At 44.2% G+C, this 18,936-nt stretch overlaps 1 protein-coding gene across 1 annotated transcript; it reads left to right on the plus strand.

The window, feature by feature from the left end:
- Nucleotides 1–371: 371 nt before the first annotated feature.
- On the plus strand, nucleotides 372–3,683 carry LOC123162703 (putative B3 domain-containing protein Os03g0621600). The gene is made up of 7 exons (XM_044580477.1): nucleotides 372–562; nucleotides 693–859; nucleotides 1,616–1,907; nucleotides 1,992–2,182; nucleotides 2,310–2,622; nucleotides 2,708–2,889; nucleotides 3,118–3,683. Exons 1-7 carry the CDS (start codon nucleotides 538–540, stop codon nucleotides 3,391–3,393), a joined length of 1,446 nt encoding a protein of 481 aa, XP_044436412.1. The 5' UTR covers nucleotides 372–537; the 3' UTR covers nucleotides 3,394–3,683.
- The last annotated feature ends 15,253 nt before the right edge of the window (nucleotides 3,684–18,936 follow it).

Here is an 18,936-nt window from a genome sequence, read left to right on the forward strand (position 1 = left end):
TCCAAAACCACCCTTATTTTTTTCTGTTCAAAAAGACCATAATAATCACACAATGAACCGGTCAAACGGAACACGTACGAACCGAACCCGACCCAAACTATTGGGTTTCGGTACCATTTTTCTAAAACTCGTGGATTTTTCACACATGCTTAGAAAAAATCGTGTTCTAAAATGAATGAAATGCATTCGGAGCAGGCTTGGCCGGAGTGAAACATGAGTGGCAGCCAAACCAAACCAAACATATCTTGAAACATAAATGAGAAGATGTTTCTGTCTCATCTGCTGATGCTTTTACAGCCGTTGGGTTGGGTTGGGTTGGGTGGGTAAATAATTGAACGGAGAGATTGATACACACACGAGTAGTAGCTCTGTTCACGTCATGTGCCTGGCTTTCCTCTTCTGGCTCGCCTCGCCGCGTGCAGCAGCAGCTTTACCCTCCCCACCATTTGCCCAAAACGATCAACCCCAAGGACTCTTCCTAGGCCGGGGTTGACTCACTCACTCCGCCTCCACTCTCCACGGCGGCGGCCGCGGCGGATGGACATGGACGGAGCTAACCAAGGTACGTCCGCTCCATGGTTCCGGCCGGGCAAGCGTCCGTCGTGTTGGTTGGCAAGAAACACCCCTCTTTTTTTCTCTCTTTTTCGATTTTTCTCACGGCTGCCTGCTTGCTGCCTTGCTCGCGCTGGCAGACCGGCTGTCAGGCTGCGGCGAGGAATGCGACGCGGAGGGCTGCGAGTGCGGGGCGGACGGCTGCGAGGAATGCGAGTGGTGGAGGCTGCACTGCTACTGGAGCCACGCCGGCGACCACCCGAGGCAGTTCTCCCTCGTCCCCGGCGACGATTTCACGGACCATATGGTACGGGTTCACCGTCGCTTCCTTCCTCCCTTCCTTCCGATCTGTACTCTGTGTGATGGAAAATAATGTTGGTTGGGGTGATGATCAGAATCTCGCTGAAAAATAATGTTGGGTTTCAGTCTAGCCATGGTGCCTGATGCTTTTCATTCTTGGCAAAGTTCAGATTTTATGAGTCCATCGTTATTTCCTTTCTCTGGGATTTCAGCTCACCGGTTAAGGATGTCTAAGTTCAGTTCACATACAGAAACTAGAATTTTACCTGCAATGTAGATGGCAAGTATGGAGCCCCTAAAATTTGTCTGATCCTAATAAAGAGTTTCTTCTTGATATGTCCAATGTGTCCAGATTCCTGAAGCCCCAAAATTTTACCAGATATATTGTTTGAACTAGCAGAATCTAAGGCTGAACAATACAGCTAAGGCTGAACTGAACCAGGGACATGTTACCCATATTTTCTTGCAAAAAAGTATTCACATTTTGACAGGACTACAGAGTAGTGGAGATATCCAACTATTTGACCTCTGAATGTGTAAGATGATTGATTGTCAAGGTTAGATTGTTATTCCTGTGCTTGAGATAAATCAAGTAAAGTAAGATCCACTTGCCACTTAAGATCATTGCTCTGAGCTTTCTACACCATCAAAGTGTTCATTCTACAGCAATCCTGCAACCTGAATTCTTTCTTTCTAAATTTTGCACAAACAGTTAAACCTATGTCTCTAAGTAACCAAGTGTACATTCCTTGCCCTTGGACAGCGCATACAACCGCCGGTTGCGAGCCATCTGAGGAACTTGATCACCGAGTTTGAGGAGATCCATCTTGAAGCTCCTGATGGCCGCGGCTACCCTGTTAAAATCGGTTGGGAGTTTGGTGAAATTGTTCTTAGGTCTGGATGGCCCGACTTTGTCAAGGCGCATCACATAGAACAAAACTACTCCGTCTGGTTCGTGTACCGTGGGAACTCCAGTTTCAAGGTTCACATATCCAGTTCATCCGGTCACGACAACTCTTCTCCACCACCTCCTCGTGATCGTCATGTGCTGAATGGTGAAGTCAATTAGGACCTTCAAGTCTCTAGTGCTTTCGGTAATGCTTTTCTGATGGTTTTAACACTTTTTTCTTGATGTGCAGAACAAGTGGTGCCTGATCCTGCACATGTTCAGACATCAATCGGCCTAGACTATACCGCATTCCCTGGGACCTGCGTAAGCCATGAACAAGACAATAAAGTGCTAGAACTAGCTCAGAGCAGCGTGGGATCTGAATTTCGTCTGCATGTGGCAGCTGTGATCAAAAGAAATGCCAACAGGGACTGCCATGTTGTAAGTTACATCCTTCCCCAGTCCCCACATAATTTCCTGCTTATGTTTGTGACTCCGATCGAATCGATCCATAGGCTATTAATTATTTCCGGCTTGTGTGTTTTCTTTTTTTCTTCTGTTCTTGCAGTACATACCATTGACGCTTTTGGACAGTTTCAAAGAGGGGATAACTGAAGCTCCCATTCAGCTCAAAGCCCATGGCAAGGGCATGATATACGTTGTTGGCGCAAGCAAGCATGATGATGACCAAGTAATCCTCCAATCTGGGTTGAGTCGTTTTGTAGCTTGTCACCGCATGCAAGACAACGACCTCCTCGTCTTCAGAAGGAACGGGAAAGCCCACCTCGAAGTTCTTGTCCTTGACCCAAGCGGTTGTGAGAAAACCTGTTTTGACACAGGAAACTATTCAAACGCGAGAGAAGGCCGTTGGGCTAAATCAGGTCAGATTAATGCATTCTTTTCATTTCACCACATTTTCGACGGTCATTGTGTGAACACCATAAGGAAGCATGGAATGTTTTTCAGGACTCCAAGCTCGCGAGTCTAATGAAGCCGGTTTAGAAGCTCCTAGGTCCAACAATTACATATCAACCGGGCCCCCTCTACATAGCCAACAGGAAGCGAAAGTCGAAGAGAGGGTCCGGGCAATTGGTTCCGTATTTCCTGTGTTTGTGAAAGTGATTACCTTCAATGATGTTGCTACCGTGGTGAGTTCAGATACCACAACCACTACGTATATATAATCTGCTGTCGGTTTTTTATTTTGTCATGAAAATCTTGAGACCCCACTACTTTTGATATTGCATTGTAGAACCTCACCCATAATCCATTTCTCACCTAGCTTGCTGTCTAACGTGCACTTTTCTTCCTTTTGCCGAATGAATCATTGATCCGAGACTGATCGTCATCTGTCACTCTTTTGCGCTCTTGGACAGTACTTGGGCAAGGACTATGCTTCGGCATGTCTCCTGACCCGGCCAGGACGCCTCCGGCTCCTTCTGGAGGGTGACGAGAGGGATTGGGACTGCAGGCTGGGCTTGAGGAAATCTAACAAAACTTGGTGGATCGGCAAAGCCTGGATGAAATTCACCTCGGATGTCGGGCTGGAGGAAGATGACATCTGCCTCTTCGAACTGACCGACACGAGCAGCCTCACGATGAAGGTCCATGTGATCCGCAAGTCGGATATACCGGCGCCATCAGAGAGTTAATTTGACTGAAGAATGACCTGATCGATGCTAGATAGAGCCTGTGGCTAACTGATGATGTACCCTACACTATAGCTGACTCCTGTGCTATTGTTGCCGATCCCTGTATTGCTGCTTGTTTAGCAGCCACCTCATGAACAACTTCCTATAATTAGTGATGACTGGGATTTCTAACCATGTCTCTCTAGTGAGATGACAAAAATTCTAGTTGAGTTTGTGTTTCCTACTCACATGCGATGCTTCTTCAGCTAGGACTAGGACGTGTCCCTTTCTTTCAAGTCAAAATTGTTCCAAAGGTACTAAATGAATGGTGAGATTGTGCAAGATCACATGAACATGTTGCAAGTAGATGCAAAAGAGCATTCAAGTCCGCATTCACAAAAAGGAGCAGAAGAACAGCTCCCAGATGATGTTTTCATCTGTCGAATTTTAAACGCAAAACATCTGCCAAATTTTAAATTCAAAAAAATTGAAACTAGAATCAAAGTGTTTCCCCTTCTCCTTATACCCCACATGGAAAAGAACAGGTTCCATGTAAAAATGCAGTAACAGTAATAGCTCGGTCTCTCTCCAGTGAGCAGCTCATCACATCGTATAAAATTTTCGTGTAAGTGTTTGGCAAGACTGTCGACCAACATCTGAGCAGAATTTCTCACATCTCACATTCAACACGCATCTTAGACAACCGCTGATCTCCATTGATTGATTAGGGTAGGATGAGTTGGCTTGACGATGGAGAGCAGTCGTACCACGAGAAGCGGTGTCCAAGATCGCGGCAGGTCGGGAGGCGGTGAGGCGACGCGGCGTCCAAGTCGGAGGCGGCGAGGCGGTGCTACGGCAACGGCAAGGCGGCGTCGTTGAGCTAGGGCACCGGGGAAGAAGAGGAAACTTCTCAGCGGGAGAGTGTAAGGTGTGGCCGAAGCAGAATAAAAGCAGAGGAAGCAGAGCACTCACGATTTTCCTTTAGGAGGCGAGGGCGAGAACTAACTCCTAACAAAAGAATTTGCTACGCATTACTACGTAAAATCTAAGCCACACAGTATACATTTAGTCACTGTCTCAGATACGAATAATTATTGTTTGCTCAGCTACATCATACATCTACAATTTTGCGTATTTGCTCGCATTCTCCATCTTCTCATCGCCTCTGATTTGCAGCCTCATTCTTGTTTTTTTAGGGAAGCCTCATTCTTGTTGATTCTCCTTTTCTTTCGAGAGAACACCTAGATATATCATAGCTTTATAGAAGGCAGAATGTCAATTATAAAAACACTAGCACTCGCTGCGAACAACGAGCGTAGCACACACCACACCCGCGTAAGAACAAAGACGAGCACCACCGCAAAGCAAGCTACAACACAAAAACGTCTATCCTAAGCTGATACAAGGCATCGTGTCAGTGGATGGCAGGACTCAATCCGATCCGAAGAAGATACCGTCTTGGAAACACCGGTGACGGGCGTACATAGCGCCGCCGAGGATCAAGAGAGGACAGCGGCGAGCACCGGAGGAGGACAACAAGGAAGCCACCATGTCTCCAAACACCATGCTCCCAACGGAGGAACGACGTCAAGAACACCGCCATCGTGCCCATCCAACATTGAATCGAGGCTTTCGCCCGGAGACAGGCACCAACTCCAAGAGAGCGAGGAAAATGACAAACACGCCTCGACGATGCCTTTAAGGAGGGAATGACAACCACAAGTGCCCCCACCGCCGGCCCGACGATCATCGTGCAAGACTTTCATCCACGTGTCGCCTATCTCCACACCTCCAGGGACTTGGTGACACCGTCCAAGAAGCCTCGCACCGCCGCCACCGCAGCGCCAAGTCGATGAAGCCGCAAATCCGAGGGCCGACGGCAGGCCACACACACGGCAAGGGGGAAACACGGCCACACCACCAACTCCAAGCCTTAACGAAGAACCGCAGCCACCCCACTCCTCTGGCAATGTCCCGGACCGCCCACAATAGCCATCGCCCACTCCAAGGGACGGCCTTGCGACGGTCAAACCTGCCTCACCACGAAGACTCCGATGCCAGCACCACCAGAAGTGCAGCGCCGCTCGCCACACAGCACAGGAGTGACCAGCCGCTTGCTGCTCGCCAGAACTCCATTCTGGCCGAGCCGTCACAGCGCCGTCACCAACCTGCCCGTAAGCTCATGCCGCTGTCTCCAGACAGTGCCGCCTCCACAAAACCAGACAACCGCACCGCTGCCGAACCCCGCCAGACCCGTCGCTCCGCCGCGCCTCCTGCCAAGCACCAGCCGCCTCCCTCGCACCTGGCCAGCTCGGATCTGGCACGGCCCAAACCCACCACGATGAGATGCGCCGCCGCAACTTGCGCACACCGCCGCGACGCGCCACGGCCGGCAAGTTAGCTACGCCGCCTCGGTCCTCCATCCGCCTGCGCTTCCCACCAGGCCACGGCGCGCCGGCCTCCGAATACCACCGTCAGGTCGGAGAAGAGGTCCCCTGGCCCCCTCACCAGGATATGGCGATGAAAATCCCGCCGCCACCTGGCGCGGTGACCGCCGCTGGCGGTGGCTGGGGGCGGGAGGGAGGAGGGATCGAAGACTAGGGCTAGGGTTCGCGTACCCGGGTTGCCCCATGGGCATGCAACACGGGGCCCTAACTAGGACGTGTGAAAGTGAGCTCTGTTGATTCTCCTCTTAAGACTGATGTTTTTCATCGCAAGGTCTCAAATTGCCTCTTTATCGTGGCCCTCTCCATTCACAAGCACCCAACGGTGCCCGTGGACGCCCTTAGGAGGTACAATGGGTGTGGTGGTGGCAAGGTGGCATACTTGGAGTGGGGCGGAGCGAGCGTCGGTCCCATCGATGCTGTGCACCGGATGGGAGGGCCCAACAACGTTGCCCGCACTACAAAGGTGGGTGAAGGGGGATGGTGCGTCGCTCCGTGAGCTGTCTCCGCTGCTCCCACCTTGATCTACACGGGAGTGACGCAAAGCAATGTACAGAGCGACCGCATCAGCACCACTCTCGTCGTCATTGGAGCCGGAGCCGTTGCGGTGATCTGCCATGGATCAGATTGGAAAGAGGAGAGTATGGATTGGGAAGAGGAGGGGACGAAGAGAGTGGACTGGACTGAGCAGAGTGCGGTTTAGCGTTCATTGAAGGGGATATATGTGAGGTCGATGGTGGCTCTAGCTTGCCACGCGGACGCGCCCTGGCGTGGCCGGGTCGCCTCATATCCGCCCTATATTTGGGCTGGATATAAGTGATGCCGGACACCCAGGCGTTTGATGCCAGTTTGAGGCATCCGATTGGTCGATTTTTTGTAACCGGTCAGCCCGTCCGCGAGTTTGAGGGGTTGTATATGCTCTGACTAGCTTCGCCACTCTCACCTGGCTGCAGCATCACCATCGTGTGCGGCCCGGCACGGAGCTCCGGCGTGCTGCGTGGCCATGCTTCGGCGCTCGGCGAGGCACTCGTATGGCACTATACACGCACACACGCAAAAGAAAAGGGAGAGAGAAAGACATTTGTCGCGCGCATGGTCGTCCGCGGAACACCAATGCCAGCGGAGGCGCTGCCCCATGGCGTCCAGGCGGTGCTCGTGACATCCGGCCAACTCCGCCTCCTCGACCCGCAGCTCCAGGTGCCCCCGCTCGTCCTCGCCAACACTCTCATCACCGCCTTCTCCCGTGCTGCGCTCCCTTACCTCGCCTTCCCGCTCCTCCGCCACCTCCTGCGTCGCGCCCGCCACTTCTGCCCCGATGCCTTCACCTTCCCACCGCTCATCTGCGCGGCCCCGGCCATCGCCTCCGCCGCGCAGCTCCACGCCTGCACGCTCCAGCTCGGCCTCCTCCGCACGTGCGTCTTCGCGTCAGGCTCCCTCGTGCCTGCCTACCTCCACTTCGGCCGCATGGAGGAGGCCTACGGGGTGTTCGCCGAAATGCCCCGGCGGGACCTACCCGCCTGGATATAAGAAAAAATAGAAGAAAAAAGAGGCAATGCAGCCTCTTTGCCGTCCGCCACCGATGGCAAAGAGGCCACCTGGCAGCAACCTGTGCAACCTGGGAGCTATACCATTTGGTTACTTTGCCATCCGTGGCAGATGGCAAAGGGGAGGACATGTTTGCCATCTTCTAGCAGACGGCAAAGGCTGCCGTTAGCCACCTAATGTGGCTAATGCTTGTTAGTTACCGTCCATGTTATTTGCCGTCTGCCACAGACAGCAAAGTGCCTTTGCCGTCCGCTTTGAAGAAGCAGACGGCAAAGAACCCATTTACCGTCACCCTCTTTGCTGGGCAGGTTTGTCGTTGGTGGAAGACGACAAAGGGCTTTGTCATCCGCTTTTTGTGCCTTTGTCGTCTGCCATGGGAGACGACAAATAAGCTGACTCCTGTAGTGATTATTGATCTTGATAGCTCCAGAGCAATAAACCTCCTCGATGATATATGCTCCTTCCCATTTAGAGAGAAGTTTTCCTACAAAGAATCTGAAACGAGAGTTGTACAAAAGAACATAATCTCCAACTTTGAATTCCCGCTTTTGGATTCTTTTATCATTGCCATCTTTTAACTTTTTCTTTCAATAATTTGGCATCTTCATAAGCTTGGATTCTCCATTCATCTAGTGAGCTAATAACCTCTTTTCACCAGCAAGTTTGAAATCATAGTTGAGTTCTTTAATTGCCCAATATGCTTTATGTTCTAACTCAAGAGGAAAATGATAAGCTTTTCTAGGATTTGTATAAGCTGTTCTGTAGGGCCAAAGTGCATCATCTAATTTCTTAGACCAATTCTTTCAGGACCTATTAACAGTTTTTGTAATATTAGTTTTATTTCTCTATTGCTAAGTTCAATTTGACCACTAGATTGAGGATCATAGGGTGATGCAATTGCATGGTTAACATCATATTTAGCAAGATTTACGGAAAGTACCTTGAATGAAGTGTGAACCACCATCCGTCATTAGATATCTAGGGACTCCAAACCAAAATATCTAGCATCTAGAAGTTTAATGGAAGTGGTATGATCAGCACTACTAGTTGAAATAGTTGCTACCCACTTAGTAACATAATCAAACGCAACCAAAATATGTGTATACCCATTAGAGGAAGGAAAAAGTCCCATATAATCAAAACCCTAAACATCAAATGGTTAAACATCAGGTGAATAGTTCATAGGCATTTCTTGACGCTTACCGATATTACCAATTCTTTGTCATTCATCACAAGATGAAACAAACTTACGAGCATCCTTGAAGAGAGTAGGCCAATAAAAATCAGATTGCAATACCTTGTGAGCAGTTCTATCTCCCATATGATGCCCTCCATAAGCTTCGGAGTGACATTTCCGTAGGATTTGTTCTTGTTCATGATCAGGTACACAACGTCTAATTATACCATCTACTCTTTCTTTATAAAGATGTGGGTCATCCCAAAAGTAATGTCTTAAATCATAGAAGAATTTTTTTTTCTTTTGTTGGTATGTGAAACTAGGTCGTATGTATTTAGCAACAATATAATTAGCATAGTCAGCATACCAAGGAGTATTATGAGAAACATTTATTGCAGCTAGTTGTTCATCACGAAAACTATCATCAATAGATAGTGGGTCATCAAGAATATTCTCTAACCTAGATAAGTTATTGGCTACGGGGTTCTCAGCTCCTTTTCTATCAGTGATATGTAAATCAAATTCTTGCAGCAAGAGAAACCATCTAATGAGTCTAGGTTTAGCATCTTTCTTTTCCATTAAATATTTTATATCAGCATGATTAGTGTGAACAATTACTTTCGAATTAATCAACAATGTAAGATCTATATTTGTCACAAACAAAGACAACTACTAAAAATTGGGATAATTAATTTGATGCCCCTAGTTGGGTCTCACTCGACAGTTTTGCCCCTAGTTTCAAAAAACCCTTGGTCTTGCCCAAATGCGTTTGGTATCTTTATGCTTTTGCCCTTCTGTCCCAATTCCGTCCAGTCAAAGGCGTTTGACCGTTAGTCAGACATTTTTCTGGACAATTTTGCCCTTCCCCTCTCCCTCTCTCAGTGTGCATCACCTATCTCTTTGCGTGCCCGTCTCCCATCTCTCTCATTGTGTGTAGCAGGAGCCGCCGCCGCCCTGGTAGTTCTCTGCCGACGGCCGTTTCAAGCGGCACCGCGAGCAGCCGTGCCAGATCGGTCAACAACTCCTCCGGATCGGCGCGACCACAACCACCTCGCCCCGCCTGCTGGAATCTGTCGCCGTTGACCTCCAGCGCCGCCACATTCCCCGCTCGCGTTCATGCACCCGGTCCGGCGCTGCAGCCCAGCATCAACAGCTGCCATGGCGCTGCCCGCAACGAGCAGCAGGACACTGCCGCCCTTCTTCTTCCTTTCTCCCTCTATTTCTTCTTGTCTGAGCCCCATCGCCGTTCTCTCACAGGTTCACGCCACCATGGCCATGGCGCCCTGAGCCCGGAGATGAGCAGCTCCTGCCCATGTGCCCTGTCGCTGGCCGCCAGTGCCTCCCCGACCTCCATCCTGGCCGGATCCGGTCCAGCCCGAGCATCCCGCAGATGGATCCGCCGTCTTCGCCGCGCCCCCCATGCCCCGCATCGATCTCGGACTCCCCGGCATCACGTCGCCGCCCCTTGCAGGGTTGACCTCGCCTGACACCTCCTCGCTCAATCGCTGTCGTGGGTGGCCTCGCGCCCTCCGGTGGCGATTCCTCGCCGTTGTTGTTGTTGCATTCCCGGTAGCAGAGAGAGTGAGAGAGGAAAAAGAGAGATTGATTTTTCTTTTTGTCTTTTTCCCCTTTTCTATGTGACTGGGGCCCACTTGTAAGTGTCACATTTCTTATTTTCTTTTTTTTTTGACCGGAGTTGAAAGGAGGGGTAAATTGGTCCAGAGAAATATCTCTCTAGCGGTCAAACGCCTTTGACCGGACGGAATTAGGACGGAAGGGCAAAAGCATAAGGAGACCAAACGCACTTGGGCAAGACCAAGGGTTTTTCGAAATTAGGGGCAAAACTGCCGAGTGTGACACAACTAGGGGTATAAATTTGATTATCCCCTAAAAATTCTTTTTCAGTAGCAGCATAGTTTCCTTGGGCACTATCTAGAGTTTTACTAGCATAATGAATAACATTTAACTTCTTGTCAACTCTTTGTCATAGAACAACACCAACAACATAATCACTAGCATCACACATGATTTAAAAAGGCAAGTTCCAATCAGGTGGTTGAACAATCACTACAAGAAATATGCTCAATTGTGACCTTCTGACAGTGACCGTGGAAGAAATCGTCATAAATCTATGACCATTTTGATCCAATTGGTCATGGCCTGTTTAAGAGAGTCGAAATCATAAACCATAGTGACTATTTTGGTCAAAAAGGTCGTAATTGCCTTACACAAAATGGTCATAAGCAGTCAATAGTGGTCGACAGCCTTATTTCTAGCTGATTACGACCTATCCAGATGGTCATGGTGTTGTAACATGGATGACTGGGCGTCCACATCATTAATTTTACCTATGTGTCGTGTTATTTTGGCTTATGTGTCGGTTGTAGCATCAGTCCGTCCATAGATTGACTTGTTGACTAAATTGGGTCTACATTTACAGACGGGGCCAACTAACACAGTACAAATGACAAGTGGGACCCATCCCACAAAGGTGAATAAAGCAGAAAAGGACGAAAATTCACTTTGGCTCATAGGTGTATATGCACCCATTGTCTAAATACATATTTTAAAAAGTTAAAAAATTCGAGAAAAAAAATCCCGCGTGTAAATCCGGACACTATATGTGCGTGCACCAAGTTTCGATGAAAAATGACATTTTTTGTGGCTTGTGTAAAAAAGACAATTTTTGGTGCTTGATTACAGCTATTCACAAACCATTTTTAATCTTTTTTACACATGCAACAAAAATGCCATTGTTCGCCGAAATTTTGTGTGCGAACATAGGATGTCCAGATATACACACGAGATTTTTTCTATACATATTTCATAATAGGTGTATCTACATCTAAGATCCAAAACGCCACTCTAAAAAAAAAGACCCGTCCCACAAAGATGAATAAAGCACAAAAGAAAGGCCACCGCGCCAAAACACCACTCTCAAAGAAAAAAAAGAAACCGTCCCACAAAGATGAATAAAGCAAAAAAGAAACCACACCACATGATTCGAACTAGCTACCAATCGAGTTCCTCTAAGGAGACAAACCACCACACCGTAACAAAGACACTGGTACATTCTCGCTCGTAACCTATTTAACGGGTAGTGTCGAGTGGGCTTGGGCCTTGGTGGGATAAGGGCACCTTTTTTTGTTTTATATTTTTCGTCTGCCAAGTGGGCCAACTACTGGGCCGCGGCTCGTTTTTTGGTCTGTTTTTTGTTCGTTCATTCTTTTTTACTTTTGTTTATTATTTGTACTTCCAATTATTCTATATATATATATATATATATATAATGAAAAACAAACTTCACATAAAACGTTTGAAAAAATGTTAACCAAGCATTTAAAAATCTTACATGTGTATAAAGAAAATGATTACCATATGTACGAAAAATATACAATGTGTGTGGAAAAAGTTGATCATGTATTTAAAAATGTTAATCGAGCATTTAACAAATGTTAAACAAACATATAAAAATTTAAATCTAGCATTTAAAAATGTTAACGTGTAAATAAAAATATATTAACCATGTATAAAAAATATTAATATTGTATTTAAAAAAAATGTTGTATATAAAAATGTTGACTATGTATTCAAAAAGTTCTATCCAAGCACTTGAAATTGTTAATAGTGTATAAAAAATTTGTGTCTCATGTATAAGAAAAATGTATACAGAAAATATACAATGTGCGTGAACAAAGTCAATCTTGTATTTAAAAAATGTTAAAGCAATCATTTGAAAAAAATGTTAAACAAGTATTTAAAAGATATTAAACATGCATTAAAAATGTTCTTGACATATATGAAAAATGTAGAATGAAAACCAACAGAAAGAAAGAAAAATGTCCTCGACGTATACAGAAAATATAGGATGAAAACTAGGTCACATATAATGACACAATGCAAATATTTTACATATTTCTGTTATTTATTTTCTTATGCCAATTTCAAAATGCGTTCAAATGACGGGTATGGCCGTTCATAGCTAGAGATGGAATCTTGCAATACTCTTGGTGGATCTCTGATGAAATAGCTACTTGTGTACCTATAAATGAATTTTAGAAAAAAAAAGACCAAACTGTGAGGCACCTGTAGTTAAAATTTTGTGAAGACAGTCTTCTTAGTAGATGATCATCCTCAGCCAAAACTCATGCCCATTGGCCATGCGCATTTCTCGTACCGCTAATCAAACATTTGGCTGCTAATTCATGTTTGAGCATAGTTCGGTCTCCCCGTGAGAATCTTATATTGTAATTTTCTTCCTAGAACCTACCTGGGGAGTGACCAACCCACTAGACATGCCTAGGCTGCCCAAAACACAAGGCAACGCCACGGTCACGCGTGACCACGCGGCGGGCATGCGAGTTTACGCGCTCTGCAGTTGGGGCCATTGTCCACTGTCCAAACCTCGATGTATCGCCACCAAATCATGTATTTATGATTAAATAGATACTTATGTAACTAGAAATGATTTTTGGAAAAAATAAAGAGAAAACTATGAGGTAGCTGCAGTTCAAATCTGACCCGCTTCCTACTGAATTGGCGAAAATTTGTCTTATTCACTAGAGGTGTATAAATACTTTTCAAGACCAACCATTTTGTCAATTGTGCATTAAATATGGCCTATTAGATTATAAAAATGACCTGGTCCCATTTTACAACAAATATATGGTAGGTCCTTCACAAGAAAACTCATTTTGGGCACTCGAAAAATAGAAAATGAATTTTTCGTTCAAAGAAAATGAAAACTTCCTTAGGCAACATTGTTTGCCATCCTAAGATGCGCCTTGTGCACAATATGAGATCATTTGAATAAACTGTGTCATGAATGCAGCCATAAAATTGATCATTTGGCTTGAAAGTCATGCATCTTCACACATGATAGCTCATTTCTAAGAACACTTTTTAAAAATAATTACCATATTACAAGTTTACTATTTTTCCTAGTAACTTGGTCACATATACTTATGTACCTAGAAATGATTTTTGGAAAAAATAAAGAGCAAACTATGAGGCAGCTGCAGTTCAAATTTGGCCCGCTTGCAGCTGAATCAGCGGAAATTTGTCTTTTTCACCAGAGGTGGGTCAAAACTTTTGAGACCCAACCATTTGGTCAATTGTGCATTAAACATGACCTAGTATTTTATAAAATTAATTTGGTCCAATTTTGCAACAAATATATGGTAGGTCCTTCAAAAAAAAGCTACGGGCAAACTATTATTTTTTGTTTAAATGGCTAAAAAATGGTAGAAAGATCGGAAATGCATACAAGTTGGTTATCATCCATAAAATGTTGTATAACTTGAGTAAAATTTTTTAGTGGTGCCATTTTCGGAAAATATTATTGGTAGCTGCTTCAGAAATCCCCCTTATATTTACCACTTCGAAACTATTTTAAATGTCACTTTTTTGGGACCAATCAGAATGCAGAACCTCTCTTCCCACGGATCACCCCCCTAAGCCGATCTGAGCTGTCCACACCATACAGATCCAACGTCTCCTAAACGCATGCTGGCCAACCCAAACCCTAGCATCATGCGGCACACCCCCTCCCTCTCCCCGACCCAGACCCCGTCGTGCCCCGATCCACTCTCCCCCGATCCACTCTCGCCGCCGCCCCCGCCCCTTGTCCCCCAGACCAGCCGCCGCAACGGAGAGAGGCGCCGCCGTGGCTGGCTTCCTTGCCGGCGCGCGCATGCGTGCTTCGGTGCACGGTGTTCCATCCTCCCGATTCCCCATCGTCTCCCACCGCCGCAAACCACATCTTCGCCTCTGTCCTCCCATAGCTCGCCGCCGGGCTCCCCCTTCCCCTTCTCGCAGCTCCACAGTAGAAATCTCATCTGTTTTTCTATAACCTCATCTCGTTTAATGGTTCTGCTGTTTTTAGGTGCATGGGTTAGGTGCATGGGTTATTCATAGCATGTTTTGTTTTATCGTTTGTGGGTGAAATGGTTTGCCAGACATATGTCACCAAATTATATACATAGAAAGTGTGTGAAGGTGGGGGAGATAAGAAGATTATAGGAAAGTGATCAGAAGCAGAGAAGACCAACAAGGCGTCTTGTGCATGCTTTGTTGGTACACTTTACCTTTATCTGTTCTTTCTCTTTCCCCTGTAAAGATCTTTGAGTTACAGTAATGTGTGTTCTAATTATGGAGATTGCATATGCTGTCGTGTGATGGGAATTGAGTGTTTCTCACACTCGGCCTGTCTGCAGTTGTGTCTTTTTTACGAGCCCTTGAAAGCAACATGTCTTGTTGAACTTTCAGCTTATATATTGTTCGGTTTATTGCAAAATTCACATAAGTTCTTCTCCTGGTTGTTGACAAAACATGTTGAAACTTCAGATCTGGGTTTCGCTAATAGATTGCATTGGAAATATATTGTTCTTCATTGCCTAATGTTCTTGTTGCCGATAATAGGGCATGTAGATGGCAAGTTATTTTCCTATTGGTTACTTATGATTATTGTGTCTCATGCTGAAAAAGAAAATGCACAATGAGCTTGTTTGGCATTTCCCACCTTTCTTTCAAAATGTTAGGTGTTGTATTAGTATTATGATGTTAGCTTCTTAAATTGCTGCTACTAGGACATCTATTCTTGAATAGTTTGCTTATAAAGTTTCCTAGTCATTCAGAACCAACTACAATATATTGATGGACATAGTACTCTGCTGTCTGCTCATGTTTACATCTTTCTTTTTTTGTCAGGCTGACACGGAAAGTGCTATGGAACAAGAGGTGCCAGAAGGTGGAGAACATTCCTTCACTCAGCACATTCCTTCACTGGTTGTGTTTTTTTGGTTGGTGCCATCTTATGTTACTGGTTACTAGTGCACAATATGGACATGTGCAATCTTATGAACATGGGGTAATGATACTAAGCTACTAGTTGTGTTATTTTGGCTGGTGCATCTTATGAACCTGTGGTGTAATGATACTGCTGGGCCTAAATTATTGAAATCCTGGAGAATTATATTATTATTGTCATTATATTCTCCGGTGTCGGTTGACTACAAAATTGTACAATATTTTTTTTCATGTTGAGACACTATTGTTTGTTGTTGGTCACCCTTCAGTAAGGGCTGGAACAAAAATACTAAACTGTGTGAGTGGGCTGGACCGTTTTAAGCCCAATGTATTTTTTTTGACAGAAACAATATTCAATATGTATTTGTTTGATAGAAATGGGCTGGCCCAGTTAATGATGGATTGAATAAATGGGCAGCATGCCTCAGCCCAAGAATGAACATTATTAACAGGCTGATATGTTGGGCTTGGTCCATGCATATGGCCCAAAAGTAATTTGAGAAGTGGGCTGGATTATTGGGCTCAACCCATTAAAACAATCGATTTGGACCATTCCTACATGGCATCCATGTCATCATTTTTGCCACGTCATCAAATGTGCCACATGGACAATGCCATGTGGCTTGCCCACATCAGATCCTATGTGGTCTAGGCTCATAAGTAATGACCATAATTTTGGTCTTAGATTCCATGACCTTAATTTTGGTCAAGGGTGGCCATGACAAAAATTTCAGAAAAGGTCACGTTTGTTTGTTCTTGACGGCCAACTATTGACCTTCATAATTTGGTCAAAAAAAGGTCAATAAACGATAACAATGATGAATCAACAACCAAAATTGGGAGTCATAATTGACCGTATTTCTTGTAGTGAATAGGTGCAGAAGTTAAGGCTTACTTAAGTGTTTCAAAGGCTTCTACACAATCATCATCAAAAACAAATGGAACCAGCATGACCAAGGAAACTACGAATACCTTTAATATCTCCAGGACATGGTATTTTCTCAATTGCACCAACTTTGGCTTTATCCACCTCAATACCTCGTTCAGAAATTTTATGCCCCAAGACAATACCTTCATTAACCATCAAGTGGCACTTCTCCCAATTCAAAAAAAGATTAGTTTGCTCTTATCTCTGCAAAACTCAATCAAGGTTGCTTAAGCAATCATCAAAAGAAGTTCCTAAACAGAAAAATCACCCATGAAAACCTCAACAATCTTTTCACAAAATCAAAGAATATAGCAGTCATACATCTTTGAAAGGTTGCAGGTGCATTACATAAACCAAAAGGCATACATCTATAAGCATAAGTTCCAAAAGGGAAAGTAAAGGTGGTTTTCTCTTATCAGGTTGTGAAACATGTATATGAGAGAAACCAGAATATCCATCGAGAAAGCAAAAGTGTGTGTGCTTAGATAATATTTCTAGCATTTGATCAATAAAAGGCAAAGGGTAATGATCTTTTCTAGTTGCTTTATTTAATTTTCTAAAATCAATTACCATTCTGTAACCAGGAATAATTCTTTGTGGAATAAGTTCATTTTTATCATTAGGAACAACAGTAATACTTCCTTTCTTAAGGACACAATGAACATGACTTACCCATCTACTATAAGCTATGGGATAGATTACACATGCTTCTAGAAGCTTTAGTATTTCAGTTCTTACCACTTCTTTCATCTTACGATTCAATCATCGTTGATGATCAACAACGAGTTTAGCATCAGGTTCCATATTAATCTTGTGCTGACAGAGAGTGGGACTAATACCCTTAAGATCATCAAGAGTATATTCAATAGCAGCACGGTGTTTCTTTAGAATTTTCAATAATCTTTCTTCTTCATGTTCTAAAAGGTTAGCACTAATAATAACAGGATATATCTTTTTCTCATCAAGATAAGCATATTTCAAAGTGTTAGGCAATTGTTTTAATTCAAACACAGGATCACCTTTAGGTGGAGGAGGACCTCCAAGAGTTTCAATAGGCAAATTATGTTTGAGCAGAGGTCGTTGTTCGAAGAAAATTTTATCCATTCCATTTCTTTCATGCATATGCATATCATTTTCATGGTCTAGCAAATATTGTTCTAGTGGATCAGTAGGAGGCACGACAATAGAAGCAAGACCAATTATTTCATCCTTACTAGGTAATTCTTTCTTATGAGGTTGTCTATTAAACTTGGAAAAATTAAATTCATGAGACTCACCACCAAAGAGGAGACTGGCAGTTTGTTTATGACAATCTATAGTAGCATTGAAGTGTTCAAGAAAGGTCTACCAAAGAAAATGGGACAGAAGTCATCTTGTGGGGAACCAAGAACTAGAAAATCAGTAGGGTATTTTATTTTCCCACACAAGACTTTAACATCTCTAACAATCCCAAGTGGTGTGATGGTGTCTCTTTTAGCAAGTTTAATAGTAACCTCTGTGTCTTCTATTTCAGCGGGTGTTATGGCATTCATCATTTCTTGGTATAAGGTAAAAGGAATAGCACTCACGCTAGCACCTAAATCACATAAGCCATGGTAGAAATGATCTCCAATTTTAACTAAGACAACCGGCATGCCAACTACGGATCTATATTTATCTTTTTCACCAGGTTTAGCAATTCTAGCAGCTTCATCACAGAAGTAAATAACATGCCCATCAATATTTTCTACCAGGAGATCTTTAACCATAGCAACACTAGGTTCTACTTTAATTTGTTCAGAAGTTTTAGGTGCTTTAATATTACTTTTGCGAACCACAGTTAAAACCTTAGCATGGTTCGTTCATCCTAATAGGGAAAGGTGGCTTTTCAATATAAGCAGTAGGAACAACTGGGTCAACATTGTAAATAATAGTTTCATCTTTAGCTATGACCGGTTCTTTAGTTTCTTCTTTAATAGGTGGGTGATATTTAAACCACTTCTCCTTAGGGAGATCAACATGAGTAGCAATGATTCACAGAAAGAGGCTACTATTTCAGAGTCAAGTCCATATTTAGTGCTAAACTTCTGAAAAGCATCGGTGTTCATAAAAGACTTAATACCTGACTCTTTACCTTCGTCGAGTTCCCAATCTTTAGAGTTGCTTTAATTCTTTCTAAAAGATCCCACCTAAATTTAATAGTCTTCTTCATAAAAGAACCAATACAAGAAGTATCGAGCATGGATTGATCATTACAAGAAAGCCTAGTATAAAAATTCTGAATAATAATTTCTCTTGAGAGCTCATGATTGGGGCATAAATATAACATTGACTTAAGCCTCCCCCAAGCTAGAGCGATTCTTTTTCCTTCACGAGGCCAAAATTTATATATATAATTCCGATCACGATGAACTAGATGCATATGATAAAAGTTTTGAAATTCCAATTTCAATCGATTCCAGTTCCAGTATCCAATATCATCGCATAGCCTATACCATGTCAATGTTTTTTCTCTTCAAAGATAAAGGGAAAACCTTCTTCCTAGCTTCATCTTTGGATAAACCTGCAAGCTTAAATAATCCACAAATTTCATCCACATATATCAAATGCATATTAGGATGTTCAGTTACATCTCCTGCATAAGGCTTAGCTAGCAGTTGTTCTATCATACCCGAAGGAATTTC

Source organism: Triticum aestivum, chromosome 7B, assembly GCF_018294505.1.
Source record: "Triticum aestivum cultivar Chinese Spring chromosome 7B, IWGSC CS RefSeq v2.1, whole genome shotgun sequence".
NCBI lineage: Eukaryota > Viridiplantae > Streptophyta > Magnoliopsida > Poales > Poaceae > Triticum > Triticum aestivum.

Coding starts and splice junctions, on each gene's coding strand:
- LOC123162703 (XM_044580477.1), top strand. CDS start 538: ATGGACATGGACGGAGCTAACCAAG. Junction 563..692: donor CATGGACGGAGCTAACCAAG/GTACGTCCGCTC, acceptor TCGCGCTGGCAG/ACCGGCTGTCAGGCTGCGGC. Junction 2,890..3,117: donor TCAATGATGTTGCTACCGTG/GTGAGTTCAGAT, acceptor GCTCTTGGACAG/TACTTGGGCAAGGACTATGC.